Consider the following 22,946-nt stretch of genomic DNA (forward strand, 5'->3'; position numbering starts at 1 on the left):
CCTGGGTCCCGGGGACAGGAGAGCTCTGCTTCACCTTGTCTTAGCTGCCTAAGGCGGTGCACACCTGGCAATGCAATGGCCACTTGGGAGTCACTTGTGGCTGGGGGCGGCTCTCTATCTTGGCTTTGGGAGGCTAAGAAGACATGCCTTCCCTGGCCCAGGCTTTGGCTGCCATTCTCCACTATTGGCTACTTCTCTTTCTGCAGATGCCGCTGGGACTCCCAACGTTGTGCGCACAGCTGGACCAAGGGTACAAAGAGGATTTCTTGAAAGATTTATATATTTGAAAGACAGAGTAGCGGAGTGGGGGGAGGAGAGAAAAGTCTTCCATTCTCTGGTTCGCACCCCAACTGGGCCAGGCCAAAGCTAAGAGCCCAATGGCCAGGAACTCCATCTAGGTCTCCCACGTTGGTGCAGGAGCCCAAACACTTGAGCAGTAACCCGCTGCTTTCCCAAGGTGCATCGGCAGAGAGCTGAGCTGGATAGAAGCAGAGCAGCAAGTACTAGAACCAGCACTCTGATACGGGATGCTGGCATCACAGGCTACTCCCTCTCTCCCAAAGGATTTTTTAAAAAAGCTTTATTAATTTACATTGAATAATCAATTTTTCCATCACCATTTAAAATATTTATTTATTTATTTGAAATATAGAAAGAGGGCTGACATTATGGTGCAGCAGCCTCTGCCCCAGAAGTTGCCATCCCATATGGGTGCCAGTTCAAGTCCTGGCTGCTCCACTTCCAATCTAGCTCCCTGGTAATGCTCCTGAGAAAAGCAGCAGAAGATGTTCCAAGTACTAGGTCCCCTGCCACTCATGTGGGAGATCAGGTTGGAGTTCCTGACTCCAGACTTTGCTGGCCAGAGCCGTTGCTGCCATTTGGGATATGAACCAGTACATGGAATATGTCTGTCCCTGTCTCTGTCTCTGTCTCTGTCACTCCACCTTTCATTTTTTTTAAAGAAAGCTTTTTATTTAATGAATACAAATTTCATAGGTACAGCTTTAGGAATATAGCACATTTTCCCCTCATACCCACCCACCCCACCTTCTACTACCTCTTCCATCTCATTCTTCATTAAGATTCGTGTTTTTTTTTTAAAGATTCATTTTTATTTATTTGAAAGACAGTTACAGTTACAGAGAGAGGTAGAGCTAGAGAGCTAGAGAGAGCGAGAGAGAGAGCGAGAGCGAGAGCGAGAGAGAGAGAGAGAGAGAGATCTTCCACTCCCTAAATGGCTGCAACGGCCTGAGCTGTGCTGATCCAAAGCCAGGAGCCAGGAGCTTCCTCCAAGTCTCCCATGTGGATGCAGGGGCCCAAGGACTTGGGTCATCTTCTACTGCCTTCTCAGGTCATAGCAGAGAGCTGGATCGGAAGTGGAACTGCCAGAACTTGAACTGGTGCCCATATGGGATGCCGGCACTGCAGACTGGCACTGCAGTCTTTCAAGTGGCTTTAACCCACTGTGCCACAGCCCTGGCCCCAAGATTCATTGTTAATTAACTTTATATACAGAAAACCAACTCTATACTAAGTAGATATTTCCACAATTTGCACTCTACATTTCAAATAAATATTTTTTAAAAATGACAGAGAGACAAAGAGATCTCCCACTTGCTGGTTCACTCTCCAAAATGCTTTTGAAGAGTCTGGGAGGTGCTAGGCCAAAGCCAGGAAATGGGAATTCAATCTGCATTTTTCATGTGGGTGAAAAGGCCCCAACTCCTTTAGGCATCACTTGCTGCCTCCCAGGGTGCATATTAGCAGGAAACTGGAATCAAGAGAGGAGCAGGGACTCAAACCCAGGCTATGGAATGTGAGTGTCCTAAGCAGCATCTTAACTGCTGTGTTCAGTGCCCACCTCAAAAGGATTATTATCAACAATTGAAAGAACTGTTGACTTATAATTTGAAAATAAAATGTCTGATTAAAAAAAAACTGATCGCATTGGGAATAACTAATAAAAGATATGCAAGATATATAATGAAAACTACAGAATACTGTTAAGAGAAATTAAAGAACACTGAATAAGCTGAGGGATATACCTTGTTCATAGCTTTTATGTTTCAATATTGTAAGCAGATTTTTACATGTGTGTGAAGATTGAAATGCTGATTTAAAAATGTATATGGAGGGGCAGGAGTTTGGTTCACTGCTTAAGTGTTGCCTGCGATGCCCTCATCCCATATCAGACTTGTGTTCAAGTCCTGGTTCTGTTTCTCATTCCAGCTGTCTGCTAATGCACACCCTAAGAGACAGCAGGTGACAACTCAAATACTTCAGTCTCTGTCATCCAGAAGGGAGGCCTAGGTTGAGTTCTGGGCTCCTGGCTTGAGCCCATCCCAGCCCTAGCTGTTGCAGGAATTTAGGGAATGAACCAAAGGATGGAAGATACTTGTGTGTTTCTGTGTGTCACTGTCTCCTTGCCTTTCAATGAATACACATATTTAAAAAATAAAAAATTATATGGGAATTTAAATGGCAAAAAATAGGACAGAATAAGAGTGCCATAGGCCTGCCCAGCATAGAAACACTGAAAAAAAAAATGAGTGAAGATCATCAGAATCATCTGTACTAGGGTTCTGGAAAATAGTCAAAGGTTTTTTTTTTTTTTTTTTTTTTAAGATTTATTTTATTTATTTGAAATACAGAGTTACAGAGAGAGGTAGACAGAGAGGTCTTCCATCTGCTGGTTCACTCCCTAGATGGCCGCAGTGGCTGGAGCTGCGCCAATCTGAAGCCAGGAGCCAGGAGCTTCCTCCGGATCTTCCACGTGGGTGCAGGGGCCCAAGGACTTGGGCCATCTTCTATCACTTTCCCAGGCCATAGCAGAGAGCTAGATCAGAAGAGGAGCAGCCGGGACTAGAACCAGCACCCATATGGGATGCTGGCGCTTCAGGCCAGGGCTTTAACCCACTGCGCCATAGCGCCAGCCCCAACAGTCAAAGGTTTAAGTGAATGAATGCTGAATAAAAAAAGTTGAGCTAGGTGTGAAGAATGTATGGTATTGACATCTGAGCCTAGCAATATTTCCGGTTGATGAAATAATCCTTCTCTATATCAAAATAAATAGTTTTTAAATGACTTTTTATAGAAAGATGATACAATGGTATGATTTAATTTAAACTTATGATATTACCTTGTATACTATACTTTTATTTTATTATTTGTAATTAATTAAGACACAGACAGGATCCAGTTTCCAGAGAGCAGGCAAGGCCCAGAACCTGAGGTCCTTTCTAGAAACCTGCTCTTAGGGAAAGGGCTGCCTTCCTGGGCCCAGGGCCTCCAGGTACCTGAATCCCTCACTGTTCTTGGCCTAGGAAGCAAGCTCTTGACTCTTGGAATATGACAAGCCAAATTAGCCAAATGTGTAGGTGGGGTGATCAACAGTCAAGCCAAAAGTCTGGAAGGAAAAGCTGAGAAGAGATTTATTATGAGGAGCAAATACTTTATATCCCAAGAACAGGATGTTTGCTCAGAAAGTACTAGGGAAGCCCCTGAAATTTTACCTCTCCCTGATCCTTTAAAGTTTTATTTATTTGTTTTCACTTTGTCTGAAAGGCAGAGAGAGAGAGAGACAGACAGACAGACAGACAGACAGAGAGGTCCATCTTTCATCTGCTGGTTCACTCTCCAAATGCCCACAAGAGCCAAAGATGTGCCAAGCCAAATCCAGGAACCTGGAACTCAATTCTGGTCTCCCATAGGGGTGACAGGAACCCAAGTACTTGAGGCATTATCTGCTGCCTCCCAGGGTGTACCTTAGCTGGAAGCTGGATTGGAAGTAGCCAGAATTCAAACCAAGCATTCAGAAATAGAGTGAGAATTTCCCAAGCAGCATCTTTTAACCACTATGCAAAAACCTCACCCTTGATCTTTATGTTCAGTGCAAGGAGAACATGAACACCTAGGAAACATTGTAAACGGACTAGCTAAGTATTGAAGGGTTGCATCAACACAGAACCAGTCTGTAAAGATTATTTTCCCCCAGATGTTTTCAGAAATCTCTGTTAAATCACTAGCTAACTGCTAAGCTAGTAGAACAGAAACTTGAGTGTCCACACATGACAAAGAACACAGTCTTTCCAAAAATAGCTTATATAAATGTCACAAAGCAAAAGCTACAACCCATAAGCAGCAATAAAAAAGCCTAGGAGTGAGAACAATAAAGTGCCACGTGATGTTCAAATTGACCAGTTTTCAATGTAAAATTATGACATATGTATAGAAAATATGGCCCACTCAGAAAAAAAGAGAAATGAACAGAAACTATCTCAGGAGGCACACACATTGAACTTACTGGAAAAAGACTTGAACTCAACTATTTAAAACGTGTTCAGGAGCCAGTATTGTGGGTGTTGTGGTGTAGTAGATTAAAGCTGTCCCTTGGGGTGTCTGCATCCCATATCAGGGAGTGCCTGGTTCAAGTCCTGGCTACTTCCTGCTAATATGCTTGGGAGGCAGTGCATCAGGTTGGGCAAAACATTTTTTTATTCAACAGCAGTGTGGATGTTTATAACATCATTTGTGGGTCATGCAAAATTACCAACTTATAAATTAACCAGTTATAGATTTGTTGAACTTTGAGTTCTGCCTGCAGTTAAACGGCCCATAGACTGGACATTCCTCTCCCCTCTTGAATGGATGGTGGCTCATGTACTTGGGTTCCTGCAATGCATGTGGGAGACCCAGATGGAGCTCTGGGCTCCTGGCACAGCCTTGGATGTTTCAGGAATTTGGGAAGTGAACCAGCATATGAAAGATCTCTCTCTCTCTCTCTCTCTCTCTCTCTCTCTCTGTCTCTCTCTCTCTTTGCTGTTCAACTAAAGAAATAACATGTCCCTGGTAGTCTAGTGGCTTTCAACTAAAGTTGAAATATTCAGTGCTTTCAACTAAAGGAAACACTTTTTGCAAAAAGAAAAAAGATATGACTCTTCTCCCCCACTAAAAAAATAAAATAAAAATATGTTCAGGGAGCTACAGAAAATCATGTACAAAAAAAGCAAAAGGAAATACAGGTGAACAATCCCTCACCAAATGGAGAATTTCAATGAAAAAAGAGGGAGAGACTGAGAGAGCAATCACAAAATAGAACCACATAGAAATTCTTAAAATGAAAAATACAGCCTTGAAAAAAATTCACTATCTGATTTTCAAATCATATTTGAACAGGAAGAAGAAATAGCAAGCATGAATTTAAAAAATTGAAGTTATCTGGGGCAGATATTTGGAACAGCAATCAAGATGCCACTTGGGATGTGTACAATCCTATCAGACTGGTTTGAGTCCCAGCTCCATTTCCAATTCCAGTTTCCAGCTAATGCACACTCTAGGAGGTAGCAGGTTATAGCTCAGGTGCTTGGGTTCCTTCTACCCATGTGGGAATCCTGGATTGAGCTTGAGCCAGATCTTTGTTTCTTGCTTACTACCATCTCTCTTGCTTCTTTTCTACTGCTTCTTGTTTCTTTTTAATCATCTCTTTTTTTTTTCTTTCTTCCTGTCTCTTGTTTCTATGTTATTGTCTCATTTCTCTTCATGTCTCTTATTTCTTTCTTACTATCTCTTGACCTTAAACAATCTGAGTTATTTTGTCACAGTTATCTTTTTAAAATTCATTCTTTCTGGTTTCTTCTTTAGTAAGTCCATTGTGGCTTTCACTTTATAATTAGTGTATTTATTTGGTTCATTTTCAAACATGTCTGATTTTTTCCCTTATTTTCCTTTTAGTAACTCTTTATTTGGAGAGTTCTTAAAAAAGATTTATTTATTTATTTGAAAGGCAGAGTTACAAAAAGAGAGGGAGAATCAGAGAGAGAGAGAGAGAGAGAGAGAGATTTACTTCTGAATGGGACTCAGATGAAGCTCCTAGCTCCTAGTTTTGGCCTGGCCCAGCCCCTGGGGAGTGAACCAGTGGATGGAGGCTCTCTCTCTTTGTAATTCTTTCAAATAAATACATCTTAAAACAAACAAAAAAAGCTGGAGACAAGAACTACAGCCAGGAATCAAACCCAGGCAGTGATATGAGCTATAGGGGTCTTAACTGCTACTCTACACATCCACTTCCTAATTACATGAATTTTTAATAGCCTAGTTTTTGCAGTTTTAGATTTACAGAAAAGTTGAGGTGAAAGTACAGAGTGTTCCTACATACCTCCTTACTGACCCTCTCACCCCTAGATTCTTCAATTATTAATAATTTGCATTAGTGTGGTTCATTTGTTATAATTGTTGAGCCAATATTATTGACTTAAGTTTGTAGTTTGCATTAGGATTCATCCTAATGAAACCGTGATGGGGCTTTGCTGTTTATGCTAGGGGTTTTGACAAATGTATAATGACATGTACCCACCATTATACTGTGATGCAGAGGAATTTCACTGACCCCTGCGCTTCACCAGGGGTCATTCCTTGACATGTCCTCCCAAACCCTAGCAACCCTGATCTTTTTACTGTATGTATCTATGGTTTTGGCATTCCCCAAATGCCATATAGCTGGAATCATACAACATGCAGTCTTTTCAGATTGCCTTTTTTTAAAACAAATTTTTATTTATTTATTTATTTGAAAGGCAGAGTTACAGAGATAGACAAAGAGATCTTCCAAATGGATGGGCTATGTCAAAGCCAGGAACCAGAAGCTTCCTCCAGGTGTCTCTCCCATGTGGGTGGCAGGAGCCCAAGTGAAACATCTTCTGCTGTTTTTCCCAGGCAGGGAGCTGCACTGGAAGTGGAGCAGCCAGGAAACAGACTGGTGCCATATGGGATGCCTGTTGCAGGGGAACAGGCGGAGCCAGAGGTACCGGTAGTTCAGGAAGGGACCCACGCGGCAGCCCACTGCACAGATGCTGGCTGAGAGTAGGCTAAAAGTCAGGACTGGGTGTTTGGTGCAGCGGTTAAGACGCCAGTTGGGACCCCTGCATCCCATATAGAAATGTCTGTGTTCCGATGCTAGGGGAGCTGGATCAGACACTGAGCAACTGAGACAGCAACCGGCGCCTATATGGAATGCCGGCGTCACAGTCAGCGGCTTATGCAGTTTTGAATTTATTCAATATTCAAGGAATTGTCCTCAGAGCTCAGGTTGGTCTTACATCATATACACATATGTTAGTATGCTGAATGTTATAAAGAAAGCATATAGTTAGGAAAATAACTTGATGATAACCTAGAATATAGGAAAGGAAATATTTATATAAGATGGCTATATAGATTACTGGTTTGCTAATTTTTAAAAAATAAAGGCAGAGTTACAGAGAAAGAGGGAGAGATAGATAGTAAAAGGGATCTTCCATCCGCTGATTCACTTCCTAAGTGGCCGCAACGGGGCGGGGATGGGGTTGGACCAGGCCTAATCTAGGAATCTGGAACTCCATCCGGGCCTCCTACGTGGTGGGGGCAGGCCCAAGCAGCTGGGGGATCTGCCTTCCCAGGTTCCTTAGCAGGGAGCTGCGTGTGAAGCTGAGCATTGGAACAGCAGGGGGACTGGAGCCAGCAGGCGTTTTATCGCGCAGCGGGCTGCAGATTAGCAGTTTACAGTGCGGTATCAGGTATGAATCTTGGCTCTACTGCTGGCAGACTGTCTCTTGGTTTCCTCATCTGGCAAATATAGGTCTGTCTACCCTAGAGGGTACGGGATTAGATGAGATAATTGCAGCAAGGGAGTAGTGCAGTGCCGGGTATATAGTAAACTCTCAATAAACATAAACTGCTTTCATTGTTTCGTCAGGATGTGAAAGAACAGGGGATGGCACAAAAAAGCATTTTCTGAATAAAGTAAAAAGACGTCACTTTCAGGTCAGTTGGGATTGTATCGGACCCCCAGCGAAAGGTGGAGGGGATCAAATGACGTAGATCGCCTTAGCAACAGGCCCCCAAAGAAGGTGAATTTCTGTAGCCAATAGAAATCTGCACTGTGGAGGAGGTAGCCAATGGTTAACGGAAAGAGGAAGAGGGAGGACGCGCCAATTCTCTGGCTCGAGCCTCGGCCCAACAAAATGGCGGCGGCGGCGGCGGCGCTTTGTTTCCGCGGCTCCTGCAGCGGTGGCTGTGGTATCGGCCTTTGAGCTGTGGGGAGGATCCAGCACCAGCTACAGTGACTACTAAGGCTCAGGTCATTTCTATCGTAACGGTGCGGTGAGGAGCGCAGAGCGGCGCCCAGCAGTCACAGAAACGTACGCGGCTCTCAAGCGAAAACATGACCGCTGAGCCCATGAGGTAAAACGCAACCCCTTCTCACGGGCCCTAGCGGGTCGGGCCTGGGTACTTTTGGAGTCGGGTGCCTGGGAAGGTTTTCGCTGGGTAGGTTACGCCAGTGCGTTGCTCAGCAGAGACAGGTATCTTTTTCCCTGGAGGTGAGAGGGTTTCGGCTAAAGGCTCTTACCGGAGGTGGGGGTGGGGTGGGGGTGGGGGTGGGGGTGGGAGTGGGGGGGCGCGGCCTGGGGTGTTGGGCGATTCCTCCAACCGCCCCACGGCAGTGAAGCCTGGTTGGCCTCCTCTGTTTGGTTTTTGATGCCTGTGGGATTGAGACCCCCGAGATCGAGGTCGGAGGCGGTCTTTGGTATTCCGGTAATTCTTCCTAATCTTTGGGCCTAGAAACTGCGTGGGGAAGAAGCGGGGCGGGGGGGGCGGTGGAGGTTGAGAAGAGGGGGGAGGGGCGGGCAGTCGGGAGGATGTGAGATCCTGGGACGACTTAGTGGCGTTGAGATCGCTGGAGACGGGAAGTACCCGGGCTCTGCGGGATTTTATTTTTTCCCCCTGCAGTCCGTGCAGATGAGGCTTTCCTTTTTGCGGTGAGTGGGAGGCGGGGGAGTGCGGGGGGTTATCACCAGGTATTTCGATTCCATCTCTACTCCGGATTGTGAAGGGTAGTCTTGGATTTATTTTCGGCGAGGGTTTACTAACTCTCAGGGTTTTGCTTCCCGAGGGACCCGGGTAGAGTACTTTTTGTTAAGTCTAGCTTTCGTGGGACCTCAAATGTTACCCCACTTTCTGGATTTCCACTAGAAGCAATGAGACCCTGCATTTATTTATTCCATGAAGGATAGGGAGGGAGTAGGTTAACGTGACTTGATGCGAAGTAAGATTTATTGCGAGGGTAGCTGTGCCTGGCAGGCCGCCTTTACCAATTAAGCACGTTTATTTGGTTGTGTTTTTCCCGTGTGTTTTTGATTTACCTCTTGACAGCGTCTGAAAATTTGGGTAGTTAATAGGAAATGTATAGCACTTTCACGCAGGTGGCCGGTTTGGTTTCAGGAAGTTTGACATTTTGATTTTTCATCCCACGACTTGAATTAACTAATTTTTCTACTCTGAAATGCATCCTTGGCGCCCAGTGGCAACATAAAATCACAGGGAGCATGTTATCAGAATTGCATTTACAGTTGGCAGGATATGCCTTTGAATAGCTATTAGGATAGTATAGATTTTGAGGAGTGTAGCTAGAGGATGAGCCTATGATACTTATTATGCCTCTTTTTCTGTTTTAATAAGCAGCAGATAGATGCTGTATTCTTTACCTTGGGGAAAAATGTGCTTTAGTTCTTAGTTTATAGATTTCTGGTTGTTTAAAGATTGTGGCCTTGATTTCTGAATTGTATTAATTGGCTCAAGTACAACATATCTTTATGGGTTTTGGGCTTGCAAGAGGTACACAGTACAACTTGTTGGCTGGTATTATCAGGCACTCATGTTCATATTCATGAATGGTGTATCTGATAGTTAAATGTGATGTCTAGATTTATAAGTCTCACAGGGGCTACCCTTAAAATCATAGGTTAAAGTTGGATTTTTCTTCCTTTCCTTAGGGAGTATAGAATTTTTTAATACAATAATTCATTTTATACCAGGATCAGTTTTTCACTGGCCTTGAATTTTTATAAATCTTGGTGGAAAGAGTAATGATGATAATTAAAAGTTGAGTTTTTATTTCTGTCCTTTATCTGTGTAGTCTTGATTAGTTCTAAACTGCCCTATGGGGTATGTTTGTATTTTCCTCCCCACTTGTAAAATAAGGAAAACTATGAGGCAGGGAAGTCAATGAACTTGACCAAAGTTATACAGCTTGTAATTAATTGGTGGAGCTGGAACTCTACAGCTTATGTTTTTAACCCTGAGGCATTAATGCCTCATTGAGTTGCCAGGTCTAACCTGATTGTGACCATTTTAATTGAGTTCAAACATTACAATGGGAGAAGTTTGAGTGGTTCTGGGATTTTGTAGCTATTTATAAACTACTATGTAGTGATAACAGAAATGCTTAATTCCAGGAAATAAATATATATAGATTTAGGGAATTAATTAAAAAGTGTGAGACCCCTGTTTGTTTACTGTGAAAGCGCTCCAGGTGGGTGGTAAGAAGAACTGTCTCAGGCTGAAGCATCATTTGTCTCCCAACCCATAATCATAGTTAAAGGAGATTCTGACAGGTAATGTTTGAGTTGAACCTACAATGCTACATCATGCTTAATTCTCTTTTTCATATAAAAAATGTTCTAGGATTCTGTGGTTGAAAAATAGTCAAAAGGCAAGAGAGAAGAAAGTAAACCAATGACCTGGCTAAGTCATACATAGACTAATCAGTGGCTCAGTCGTCAAAGGTTTTTGTTGTTTTCAAAAGGTTTTTTTTTATTTTTTGTGGTCGTTGTTGATTGGTTGTTTTGTTCTAAAAAAAAGGGTGGCATGTTTCTTCAAGTTTTGACTTTATGAAGCATGAGCATCTGATTGCCTGAGAAACTGTTTTCAGGTCTTGGTACAGGGAGATTAAATGGAATTTATGATTCTAATCCTTATGGCAACTGATTACTTGAAAGCTGTATAACATGATGGTAGTCTTAAATTTAAAAAGACGTTGTTTAAATTGAGAGATGTTGAATATATTAGGAAGTGTCTGTTAAGGTGGTAGTTAACAAGCAGTTGCATAGTAACCTACTTTTTGAAATATGTTATTTGTGAAATATTTGCATCTCTACTATATGAACAGCATTTAGCCAGGCCTGTGGAGGGGGAGGTGAGGTAAATGTTATTAAGTTTTTAAAGCATTTAAATACCAATTGTTTGATTATGTAATGGGTTAGGGTGACATTTGTGACTAATTTTTACCTAATTTTATTTATCTGGGAGGCAGAGAGAAACAGCAAGAATGTGAGTGTATATTCCCCCATCCAGTGGTTCATTCTCCCAATGCTGGCAATAGCCAGGCCAGGCTGAAACTGGGAACCAAATCCAAGTTTTCCCATATGGGTAAGCAGGGCTGCCTCCCAGGGTGTGCATTAGCAGGAAGCTGGAATTGGGAATGAATTCAGGACTGGAACTCAGGTACTCCTGGGTGGGAAGTGGGTGTGTCAGGAGATGTCTTAACCCCTAGGCCAAACACCTGCCTCTGTGACATTAATTTTGATCAGGCCAGTTCTTACTATTTGCAACCCTTGATATAGCTGGCATGGCTTTCAGTTACATATTGCACTTTTAGAGGTAAGATAGATGGAGTGCTTAAAAAAATTTCATATTTATATGGATTACAGGTGTGTGAAATAGTATTTTCTAAGAAATTGTATATGTATGTATTTCACTTTTTAAAAATGATTTATTTACTTGAAAGGCAGCAACAGAGAGAGGGAGAGACAGATGTTTCATCCACTGCTTCACTTCCCAAATGACCACCATGACTAGAGCTGGGCCAGGTTGAAAAACAGGAGCCAGGAACTCCATCAGGGTCTCCCACAGCGGGTGGCAGGGGCCCAAGTATTTGGGCCATCTTTTGTTGCCTTCCCAGGCACCTTAGCTAGGAGCTGAATTGGAAGAGCTGTAGCACTCTGATATGGGATGCCAGCGTCTCCTGTGGTGGCTTAACCTGCACAACAATGGCCTCCCACTTTTGGAGTGTAAATGACTGAGTCACTGGATACAGGCAATCCTTCAATTGGATACTTTCTCCCAGACCCTGTTTTCTAGGACATTTTTAAAGTGGTTTAAACCAGTGAAAAAGATGCATAGATTTTCATTTGGGAATGTTGAATATAGCAGGATAGTAAAAGAAATGTCTTTCTGTACCTGTATCTAATGTTTGTTTTATCAGCTTGAGCTGACATGTGTTAACTTTCATTTCTCCATCTCTAAAATGGGAGTTAGTTTAACAGCTGTTGATAAAGCCTGTAGGTATTCTGGGGAGGTAAAATGCTTATAACAGTGGTTTTTAAAAGATAGTATGATTAAGTTCTTTGGGGTCCTCATTAGTTTTTAACAATATGAGAGGTTCTAAGACTAAAGAATTTGAGAACTGCTGAACTAAAAGGAATGAACACTAAGTTGTGAGCCAAACCTGGGATTTCTAGTTACAGCTCTGTTGCATAACTGATTGTACATATTATCTTGGACAAATAATTTATCCTTTCCTGGCCTCTGCTTTGTTATTTGCAGATGAACTTGTACTAGATGTTCTATAAAGTTATTTTTTTTTAAGACACATAAAAAAATTAGCTGAAAGAGAGAAAGAGCTTCTGTCCAGGGGTTTGCTTCTCAAATAACCACATCAGCCAGGGTAGGGCTAGGCCAAAGCCAGGAGCTGAGAACTTAATCCTGGTCTCCCACATGGGTGACAGGGACCCAGTCACCTGAACTGTGACCTGCTGCCACCCAAGGTGGGCTTCGGTAGAAAGCTGGATCAGAAGGATCAGAAGGAAAGCCAGGACTTGAACCCAGGGTCTCTTAAATGGGATACAGGTATCCAAGGTGTGGCGTTAACCACTGTGCCAAACTTTTTTTTTTTTTTAATTTTGACAGGTAGAGTCATAGACAGAGAGAGAGAGAGAGAAAGGTCTTCCTTCCGTTGGTTCACTCCCCAAATGGCCGCTACGGCTGGCGCTGCGCCAATCCGAAGCCAGGAGCCAGGTGCTTCTTCCTGGTCTCCTATGTGGATGCAGGAGCCCAAACACTTGGGCCATCCTCCACTGTCCTCCTGGGCCACAGCAAAGAGCTGGACTGGAAGAGGAGCAACCAGGACTAGAACCTGGCGCCCATATGGGATGCTGGCGCTGCAGGTGGAGGATTAACCAAGTGAGCCATGGCGCTGGCTCTGTGTCAAATATTTTTCACTTCTACGAAGTAATTTTTAAAAAATAATTGTACTTATCTGAGTGTTTAATTTTTTGTTATAGTTTCCTTTCGGGGGCTTGGGAGAAGGGTAATTATGAGGGAAAGTTTCCTTTTTTAACATTTATTTTCATTTTATTTGAAAGAGGGAGTGTCTTTCATTCACTGGTTCTATACCTAAATGCCTGCAACAGCCACGGTTGAGCCAGGCTGAAGCCAGGAGCCTGGAACTCTATTTAGATCTTCCATGTGGATGGCAGAGACACACAAGTACTTGAGCCACTATCTGCTGCCTCCAAGGATATACATTAGTAAGCAGCTGAATCAAAAGCAGAGGAGCTGGGAGTCAAACCAGACACTCTGGCAGTGGTATGTGGGCATACCAAGTGGTGACTTAATTAGTATACCAAAAGCCCACCCCTTATTATTTTTTATTTATTTCAGAGGCAGGAGAACTTCTTTTTCTGGTTTACTCCCCAAATGCCTACAATGGCTAAGGCTAGACTGGTATTGAAGCTGGATACTCAATCCAGCTTTCCCCTGCATGGGTGGAAGGAACTCAGTTTCTTCAGTTATCACCATTGTCTCCCAGAGTTTGCATTAGTGGGATGCTTGACGTAAGAGCCAGAGCCAGGAGTGCAGCTTGGGCACTCTGATATAGAACCTGGGTGTCTTTAACAGCTATGCCAGATGCTTGCCCCAGGAAAGTTTCTTTATTGAATGTATGAACATCTTTTATTTACTATAAACTTATTTGGTTAGAGTGCAGATGTTTGTTGCTAATGTCATGATATCCTGAACAAATACTTGTGCAAACATTTATGGAGAAGTAAAAATATTTTTGCTGGATATCTAAAATTATCGTGGCTCCGGATATGTTCTGTTTTGAAAGATTACTATGTCTAGTGTATTTCTTTTATGACTATTGATGATACTTTTTACTTATTTATTTAAAGATTTATTTTATTTATTTGAAAGAGTTACAGGGAGAGGTAGAGACAGAGACAGAGGTCTTCTATCTGCTGGTTCACTCCCCAGATGGCCGCAATGGCCGGAGCTCGCCCATCTGAAGCCAGGAGCTTCTTACGGGTCTCCCATGCGGGTCCAGGGGCCCAAGGACTTGGACCATCTCCTACTGCTCTCCCAGGCCATAGCAGAGAGCTGGATTGGAAGTGGAGCAGCCAGGACTCAAACTGGCACCCATATGGGATGCCGACACTGCAAGCTGTGGCTTTACTTGCTACGCCACAGTGCCAGCCCTGCTAATTGCTCTTTTTCTTCTGGGAAAAGATTGTTTCAATTTTGCATGGTAGCCACTATTTTCAGATTCTGTCTTTGAGACTTTTGATGGTTTGAAGTAGCCATTCCTAGTGTCCAGCTCACTTATTAACTGTTCCACATGATATTTGCTTTAAAAATTATTGGTATAGAAAAAGTGTCTACAGGTGTATATCCTACCTTCTGTATTTTGGGGGAATGTTTTGTTAGTTTATCCAGTACTAGTGATCAAGTACGGGCAAGGCACTGCACTGAGCTAGGTTATGCAAAGGATAATAAAACAGAATTCTTGCCTCTTTAAGACTTTCTTAGCAGTGCTGATATGGAAATATGTTGGTTTGTACTAGGGGTCAGGAATGAAGGAAAGCTTAATTTTGAGGATTTATAGGACAGTTTCACAGAGGAGATGGTATTTGTACTTAGTCTTGAATAAATTAGCAGTTAAAGGTTGGCGTGAGAGGTAGATCAGCATTTGGGCCATCGTCCACTGCCTTCCCAGTCCACAGCAGAGAGCTGGACTGGAAGAGGAGTAGCTGGGACTAGGGATCAGGTCAGTGGGATTAGTATGGATAAAGATTAGTTTTATGGGGGTGAGCGTTTGGTGCAGATTAGGATGCTACTATGGACACCTGCATCCCATATCAGAGTGCCTGAGTTTGAGTCCTGGCTTTGCTTCCTGCTAATTTGTACTGTGGGAGGTAGCAGGTGGTGGATGACTCAAGTGGTTGGGTTCCTGCCACTCTTACAGGAGACCTGTATGGAGTTCTTGTCTCCTCACTTCAGCCTAGTTTAACCTTGATTGTTGTAGGCATTTAGTGAGTTAACCAGCAGGTTGAAGATCTCTGTTCTCCTGCCTCTGTGGCTTTCAAATAAATAAAAATAGATTTTGAAAGTTTTTAAAGAGATTAGTCTTATTTTCTACATAGCAAAGGAAAGAAGATATGAACAAATAGTTTTGGAGCAGGCTATAAAGTAGTAACTGTTGCCTGAGATAAAAAAATAAGTTGATGTGGGAGTTCAGAGCAGAAAGACGTTTTGTTTTACTTTACTTGAGAGTGATAGATCTAGCTCCCATCCACTGGTTCATTCTCCACATTCCTGTAATGGCTGGAGGCTGGGCCAGGAGCCAATGCCTGGAGCCAGGACCTCAATCCAGGTCTCCCACATGGATGACAGGGATACAACTAGAACCATCACCACTTCCTCCCGTGGTCCACATTAGCAGGAAGCTGGAATCAGGAGCTCCAGCCTAGAATTGAATCTTATGTATTCTGATATGGGATGTAGGCATCCTAACTGGTGTCATAACCTCTAGGCCAAACACCCACACCAGAAAGCTATTTATAATGGGGACTAAGGAAGATTTATAGAGAGATAGCATTTGAATCTGACCCTTGGGAGATGGGTATAATTTTGACAAAGAAGACTACAGTAGAATTCCAGTTGTGTGGAATACCAGCTTGCAGAAAGGAATGTTGTGTATGTTAACGTTTTCTATTTGGAAGAAGGTCAATTTAGAATTTTTAAATTAACTCTTGGACACATATTATATAACTATTCATGCATTTTTAAGATTTATTTATTTGAAAGGCAGAGAGTTATAGAGAGGTAGAGGCAGAGAGAGGGGGGGAGGGAGAGAGAGAGAGAAGGAGAAGTTTTCTATCTGCTGGTTTATTCCCCAAATGGCCAAATGGCCGGCGCTGGGCCGATCCGAAGGCAGGAGCTCCTCCAGGTCTCCCATGCGGGTGCAGGGGCCCAAGGACTTAGGCCATCTGCCACTGCTTTTCCAGGCCATAGCAGAGAGCTGGATTGGAAGTGGAGCAGCCAGGACTTGAACTGGTGCCCATATGGGATGCCAGCACTGTAGGCACTGTGGTCGGCAGCTTAACTTGCTATGCTACAGTGCCAACCCCTATCATGCATTTTTAATTTTATTTATTTATTTATTTATTTATTTATTTTTATTTGACAGGTAGAGTTATAGACAGACAGAGAGACAGAGAGGAAGGTCTTCCTTCCGTTGGTTTACTCCCCAAATGGTCGCCACGGCTGGAGCTGTGCTGATCTGAAGCCGGGAGCCAGGTGCTTCTTCCTGGTCTCCCATGTGGGTGCAGGCGCCCAAGCACTTGGGCCATCCTCCACTGCTTTTCCTGGCCACAGCAAAGAGCTGGACTGGAAGAGAAGCAACTGGGACTAGAACCTGGTACCCATATGGGATGCTGGCGCTGCAGGTGGAGGATTAACCAAGTGAGCCACAGCACCGGCCCCAATCATGCATTTTTTATGTTAGCTTTTTTGGTTTCATGATCTTGTAAAAACTACATCTGCCGTTGTGAATGAGTCTGATTTCAATTCAGAACTGTCAAAAGTATTATGTACTTAAAGATTGTGTCAAATTGTATGCAGGTTTTGAATGAGGCATCAAAATCTATCCTTAGTTGTCTTTATTTTGTATATTTGAGATGGTCAGTTAACTTGGATAACATTTGACTTATAAAAATCCAAATTAAAAAATATTTGTTAGTAATACTGGATTATTTTGCTTATTTGGATTTTATTATTTTTGATTTATTTAATAACATGAAGTTAGTGCTTTTACAGTACTTGTTTTGAAAAATGTGCAAGATTGATTTATTAGGGAGCAGTTTTGGCACAAAGCCTGCTTATGAGGGATTTCCTCTGTAGCATCAGGGGTCAGCAAACTATGGCCTACCAACGAGAGGCCTTTTTTGTAATTAAAGTTCTGTTGGAACATACGCAATGCCTGTTTATATTGACTGTGGCTGCTTTTGCAACACAATCCATTTTATATCAGAGACCTGTGGCCCATAAAGCCCAAAATATTTACTGACTCTTTATAGAAAGAGGTGCGTTGAATACAGGAAACTGCACCCTGCTGAACAGAGCTGCATAGAAATATGTGCACACACCTCAAACATCTACCAGCTTCACCACTTGTGTTATAAGCAAGTCATACCCATCTACATCTGTTGTTAAAATTTTCCGTCTGATTTCAGATAACCTTTTTTTCACCACTTCATAATAATTCACAAGCTGCAACCCTTCTGGCGTCCTCTTCCACATGTAAACTTCATCTTTTTCAAGGTAAAGCACCATATTTATGCATTTCTTTTTTTAAATGTTTATTTTCATCTAGAGAGAGAGAGGGTGGAAGAGAGATATCTTCCTTTACTGGTTCAGTCTTCCAAATGACTGTAGCAGCCAGGGCTGGGCCAAGCTGAAGCCTGGAGCCAGGAACTTGATCTGGGTCTCCCACATGGGTGGTAGGAATCCAAGTTCTTGAGCCATCATGTGCTGCCTTTTTGGCTTGTTAGCAGGAAGCGGGAACAAAAGCGGAGTAGCGGGGATTTGAACTGGTGCATCCTAAGTGGCGGCTTTACCCTTTGTCCTACACCACCTGCCCCAGGAATTGTTTTAAGTACTATGTTGATGAGCAAGACAGATGAGGGCACTGCCCCTTGGAGCTTGTATCATAACTTTAACAACTTGTATTACACAATTAGACATCTTGGGTAATTACTCAGTTTTTTCTCTCCTCAAAAAATCATTCTAGTGTTATTTGTTTTTTAAATTAATTTTTAAAAATGTTATTTATGAGAGAAAGAATGATAGTGTGAGAATGAGCATGCACATGTGTCCATGTGCAAGAGAGCACTTTCCCCATCCTCTGGCTTCCTCTTTCAAATGCCCACCATGACTGGGTGTGGGGGGTGTGTTGAACCTGGAGCTAGGAACTCAGTCCAGGTCTTCCTTGTCGGTGGCAGGGACATAATTATTTGAGTCATCACTGGTACCTTCCATCATTTCCATTGATGGAAAGCTGGAATCAAGAGTTAGGTATTGGGGCTGGTTTTATCGTGTAGTGGGTAAAGCTGCTACCTGTAGTGCCGGTATCCCTTATGGGCGCTGGTTTGAGACCCAGCTACTTTCCTATCCAGCTCTCTGCTATGGCTTGGGAAAGTAATAGAAGATGGTCCAGGTGCTTAGACCCCTGCACCCACGTGAGAGACTGGAAAAAGCTCCTTGCTCCGGATCAGCTCCGCGTCAGCCATTGCAGCCATCTGGGGAGCAAACCAGCGGTTGGAAGAACTCTTTCTGCCTTTGCCTCTCTGTAGCTGTCTTTGAGATAAATAAATAAATCTTTAGAAAAAAAGAACTAGGTATTGACCCAGGTACTCTTGTGGGATGTGGACATTCAATCCTAGTTTTTTTTTTTTTTTTTTTTTGACAGGCAGAGTGGACAGTTAGAGAGAGAGACAGAGAGAAAGGTCTTCCTTTTGCCGTTGGTTCACCCTCCAATGGCCGCCGCTGCAGCCGGCGCACCGCGCTGATCCTGGCAGGAGCCAGGAGCCAGGTGCTTTTCCTGGTCTCCCATGGGGTGCAGGGCCCAAGCACCTGGGCCATCCTCCACTGCACTCCCTGGCCATAGCAGAGAGCTGGCCTGGAAGAGGGGCAACCGGGACAGAATCCGGCGCCCCAACCGGGACTAGAACCCGGTGTGCCGGCGCCGCAAGGTGGAGGATTAGCCTATTGAGCCACGGCGCCGGCTCAATCCTAGTTTTAACAGTTAGACTAAACGCCCATGGCCTGTTCTAGTATTATTATTATTTTTTTAAAGATTTATTTTATTTATTTGAAAGAGTCACAGAGAGCGGTAGAGACAGAGAGGGAGGTCTTCCATCCGCTGGTTCACTGCCCAGATGGCCGCAACGGCTGGAGCTGCGTCCTGTTTTAGTATCAAGAAAAATATTTTTAAGGGGCTGTTTTTTTGCCATTTTTGAAAGAACATAGGCTGGGACTGGTGCTGTGGTGCAGTGGGTTAAAGCCCTGGCCTGAAGCGCCAGCATTCCGTATGGGCGCCAGTTCCAGTCCCCGCTGCTCCTCTTCCGATCCAGCTCTCTGCCATGGCTTGGGATAGCAGTAGAAGATGGTCTTAAGTCTTGGGCCCCTGCACCCATGTGGGAGACCTGGAAGAAGCTCCTGGCTCCTGGCTTTGGATCAGCGCAGCTCTGGCCATTGCGGCCAACTGGGGAGTGAACCAGCGGATGGAAGACCTTTCTCTATAATTTTGTCTTTCAAATAAATAAAATAAATCTTTAAAAAATAAAAATTAAAAAGAAGAAAGTACATAGGTCAGTTGATTGGTAGTTTGGTAGGAATGTGTGAGCACTTCAAAAATCTGTGGAAGAATGGAGTCAAATGCGTGAGTTTAGTATATGGAAAATGTTGTGAATACAGGTTATGAATAGATTTCAAAATTGTTTTTGTGCAAAAGAAATTCACACTTTTTATTAATTTTTCAAAAATGTATGTTCTTTTTTTTAAAGATTTATTTATTTATTTGAAAGTTACACAGAGAGAGGAGAGGCACAGAGAGAGAGAGAGAGAGAGAGAGGTCTTCCATCCATTGGTTCACTCCCCAGTTAGCTGCAATGACTGGAGCTGCGCCAGGAGCTTCTTCTGGGTCTTCCATGTGGGTGCAGGGGCCCAAGGACTTGGGACATCCTCCACTGCTTTCCCAGCCGCATTAGCAGGGAGCTGGATCGGAAGTGGAGCAGCCGGGACTCGAACCAGTACCCATATGGGATCCCAGCACTGCAGGCAGTGACTTTACCCTCTATACTGCAGCACCGGCCCCTGTTCATTTATTTTAAAGGCGGAGAGACAGAGGAAGACAGGGAGAAATCTTCCACCTGCTATGTGCTCCTCAAATGCTTACAACAGTTGGAGCTGGACTAGGACAAAGCCAGGAGGTCAGAAATCAATCCAGATCCCCCATGTGTGTGACAGGGATTCAAGTACTTGAGCTATCACCTACTGCCTCCCAGGTTGCACATTATTGGGAAACTGGTATTGAAAGCATAGCTGGGATTCAAACCCAGGAACTCTGATAGGGAATGAGGGCATCACAAATAGTATCTTAACCACTCTGCCAAATGCCTACTCCTTAGAATTCTTAAAATTATTATTTATTTTTTAAAAAATTATTTGAAAGACACAGATTGGGGTGAAAGATTCAGAGAGACAGACATAGACACAGGGAGAGGCAGGAAGGGACAGACTGACGCCAAGGGTCTGGAACTCAGTCTGTGGTCTCCCTTGTGGGTGGGTGGCAGGGAACCAAGCACTTAAACCATTAAGTGCTGCGTTCCCAGGTGTACATCAGCAAGAAACAGGAATGATGAGTGGAGTTGTGACTTGAACCTAGGCACTCAAGACAGGGGATGCTGGCGTCCCAAGCAGTAGTCTTAACTGCTGAGCGAAATGGCCACCCCAAACTCAAATTTTTATGTCCATTTTCCCTTGAACTGTTTGATATGCCCTTGTTCTATGAACTGATAATATCCTTTTCAGCACATTTTATGAGGAGGCACATGGCACTTTTGCTTTTATTACATTTTAAAATGTTTTTATTGCTTTTAATACTAAAATTACTAATCAACTCAGACTTTACCATTTAATTTCAAGATTTTAAGTTAGGCTTGGTTTTTTTATAATTGGGGAACCAAATAAAGTGAAACTGCCTCTCATTTTTCATGCTTTTTCCCTTTCCACCTTTCTAAGTTCAAAACCAAACACCTTAATTATGAGTTTTCATTGTGTATTTTGAGTTTCTAGCTAAAAAGGAAATAAGGGTGTATTTTTCATATTATAGTGACTGAATTTCTTATTAAGCATGTGAAAGAATAAATTTCTTTCAAAGGCTGACTGTAGTGCATTCAGTACAGTTTACTGAACATCTTTAATCAGAAGGGAAAATATTTAAGACTACTAAATGACTTTAGAGTTTGTTTCTTTTTAATACTCAACATTATTTTCATTATGATAGGCATTTATTATTTCTCTATGCAAGGCAATTTGTTAACTCCCACATGGGATAAAAAGATGAACCCAGACCAGTTTTCTCCATCATGGGGCTGTTGCAGTGGAGGCTCCTCTGAATTTTAAACAAATTAATATAAACAGAATATGTTGCTTATTATAAGAGAAGTAAAAGAAAAGTAAGTGGAAAAAGGGAAGGAGAATCTGCTTTGAGCTAAGAGTTATGGTAAGATTGGTAAGGAGTGTGTGACTTAGAACTTTGAATGCTATGCTTAAGAATGTGTATTTTATCCTTATATATAAACATGGGAAAACTTTGAGTGTGTTGAGCATGGGGGTGGCATATTTGAGACTATACCATGTATATTGAGCATTATGCCAAACACTGGAAATAATGAGAAAGTAGAATAGTTTTTTTTTTTAACAATAGCTTTTTAGACAAGGATTATACCTCCAACTCTAGTCACCCCCTCCCCAAATAGCACATGCTAAGTACCAATTGAGTGATACAATCTGTTCTAGTAATATAGAAGTTTAGTGTTATATCAGGGGTAGAATAGACTGGGTAAAAGATGGGGTTTCAGGGTGGGTTAAGATGAATTTTGGGTATGCTTTCTTCTCCCTCCCCCATTACAAACATCATAGTAGAAGTTTAAAATAAATTATTTTCTTAAATATTACCAGTCACTTTCTGTGATTTTTATTTAACATCTGGATTCTAAACGTTTTTCTAATATTTCTGGATGGATGCTGAGTTACCTGCCTGAGTTGTTGAAACCAGTGCCATCCCCTCTCCCCCATCTCTGCCCTCTAAAACCCATTAAAATTTTTAGTTTTCTTTTGGAGAAAAAGAAAGCTTCGACTGTACCCTAAAGACCTCCTTCTTACAGCTCTAAAAATAGGAATAAAACTTTACAAAAGAATTTATTTAATTTTGAAAGAGTTAGTGCAGGTGGGGGGAGAGACACAGAAATAATTTTCCATCCACAGCTTTACTTCCCCTATGGCCTCAAATCAATAACCAGCTCTGGGTCAGAACAAAGCCAGGAATTTCATCTGGGTCTCACACATGGGTAGCAGGGGCCAAGCACTTGAGCCATCTTCTGCTGCTTTTCCCAGATAGTAACAGGGATTGGAAGTAGAGCAGGTGCACAGACATGAACTGGTGCCCATGAGGGTGTGGTGTCACAGGCTGCAGCTTTACCTGCTATGCCATAAGCCTGCCCCTTATGTTTGGCTTTTTTGTTTTTTAAAGATTTATTTTATTTATTTGAAAGAGTTAGATGTCTTCCATCCACTGGGTCACTCCCCAAATGGCCACAACAGCTGGAGCTGAGCCCATCTGAAGCCAGGATCCAGGAGCTTCTTCCTGGTCGCCCATATTGGTGGTGCAAGGGCCCAAGGACTTGGACCATCCTCTGCTGTTTTCCCAGGTGTATTAGCAGGGAGCTGGATAGGAAGTGGAGTAGCTGGGATTTGAACTGGTGCTCATGTAGGATGCTGACTCTAAAGGCTGCGGCTTTTTTTTTTTTTTTGGCAGGCAGAGTTAAAAAGTCTTCCTTTTTCTGTTGGTTCACCCCAAAAGGCTGCTACGGCCAGCACACTGCGCTGATCCGAAGCCAGGAGCCGGGTACTTCCTCCTGGTCTCCCATGCGGGTGCAGGGCCCAAGCACTTGGGCCATCCTCCACTGCCTTCCCCGGGCCACAGCAGAGCTGGACTGGAAGAGTAGCAACCG

General features: G+C 43.0%; 1 protein-coding gene across 27 annotated transcripts in view; it reads left to right on the forward strand.

Moving 5' to 3' along the window:
• The first annotated feature begins 7,951 nt into the window (after positions 1 to 7,951).
• Positions 7,952 to 22,946, forward strand: part of ATRX (ATRX chromatin remodeler) — a 201,291-nt gene continuing 186,296 nt past the window's right edge. For 16 of the 27 annotated variants that reach the window (XR_011385580.1, XR_011385579.1, XM_051827346.2 and 13 more), the window contains exon 1: positions 7,958 to 8,217. Coding sequence is in view for 15 of the 27 variants with exons in the window: in XM_051827346.2 (XP_051683306.1) it covers positions 8,198 to 8,217 (20 nt within the window). In the remaining 12 variants the exon portion in view is untranslated. Of the gene's footprint in view, positions 8,218 to 8,453; positions 8,569 to 17,384; positions 17,473 to 22,946 lie in introns of those variants that run through there. The other 11 variants (XM_051827353.2, XM_070067083.1, XM_070067079.1 and 8 more) reach the window with 5 other exon arrangements.

Source organism: Oryctolagus cuniculus, chromosome X (genome assembly GCF_964237555.1).
Source record: "Oryctolagus cuniculus chromosome X, mOryCun1.1, whole genome shotgun sequence".
NCBI lineage: Eukaryota > Metazoa > Chordata > Mammalia > Lagomorpha > Leporidae > Oryctolagus > Oryctolagus cuniculus.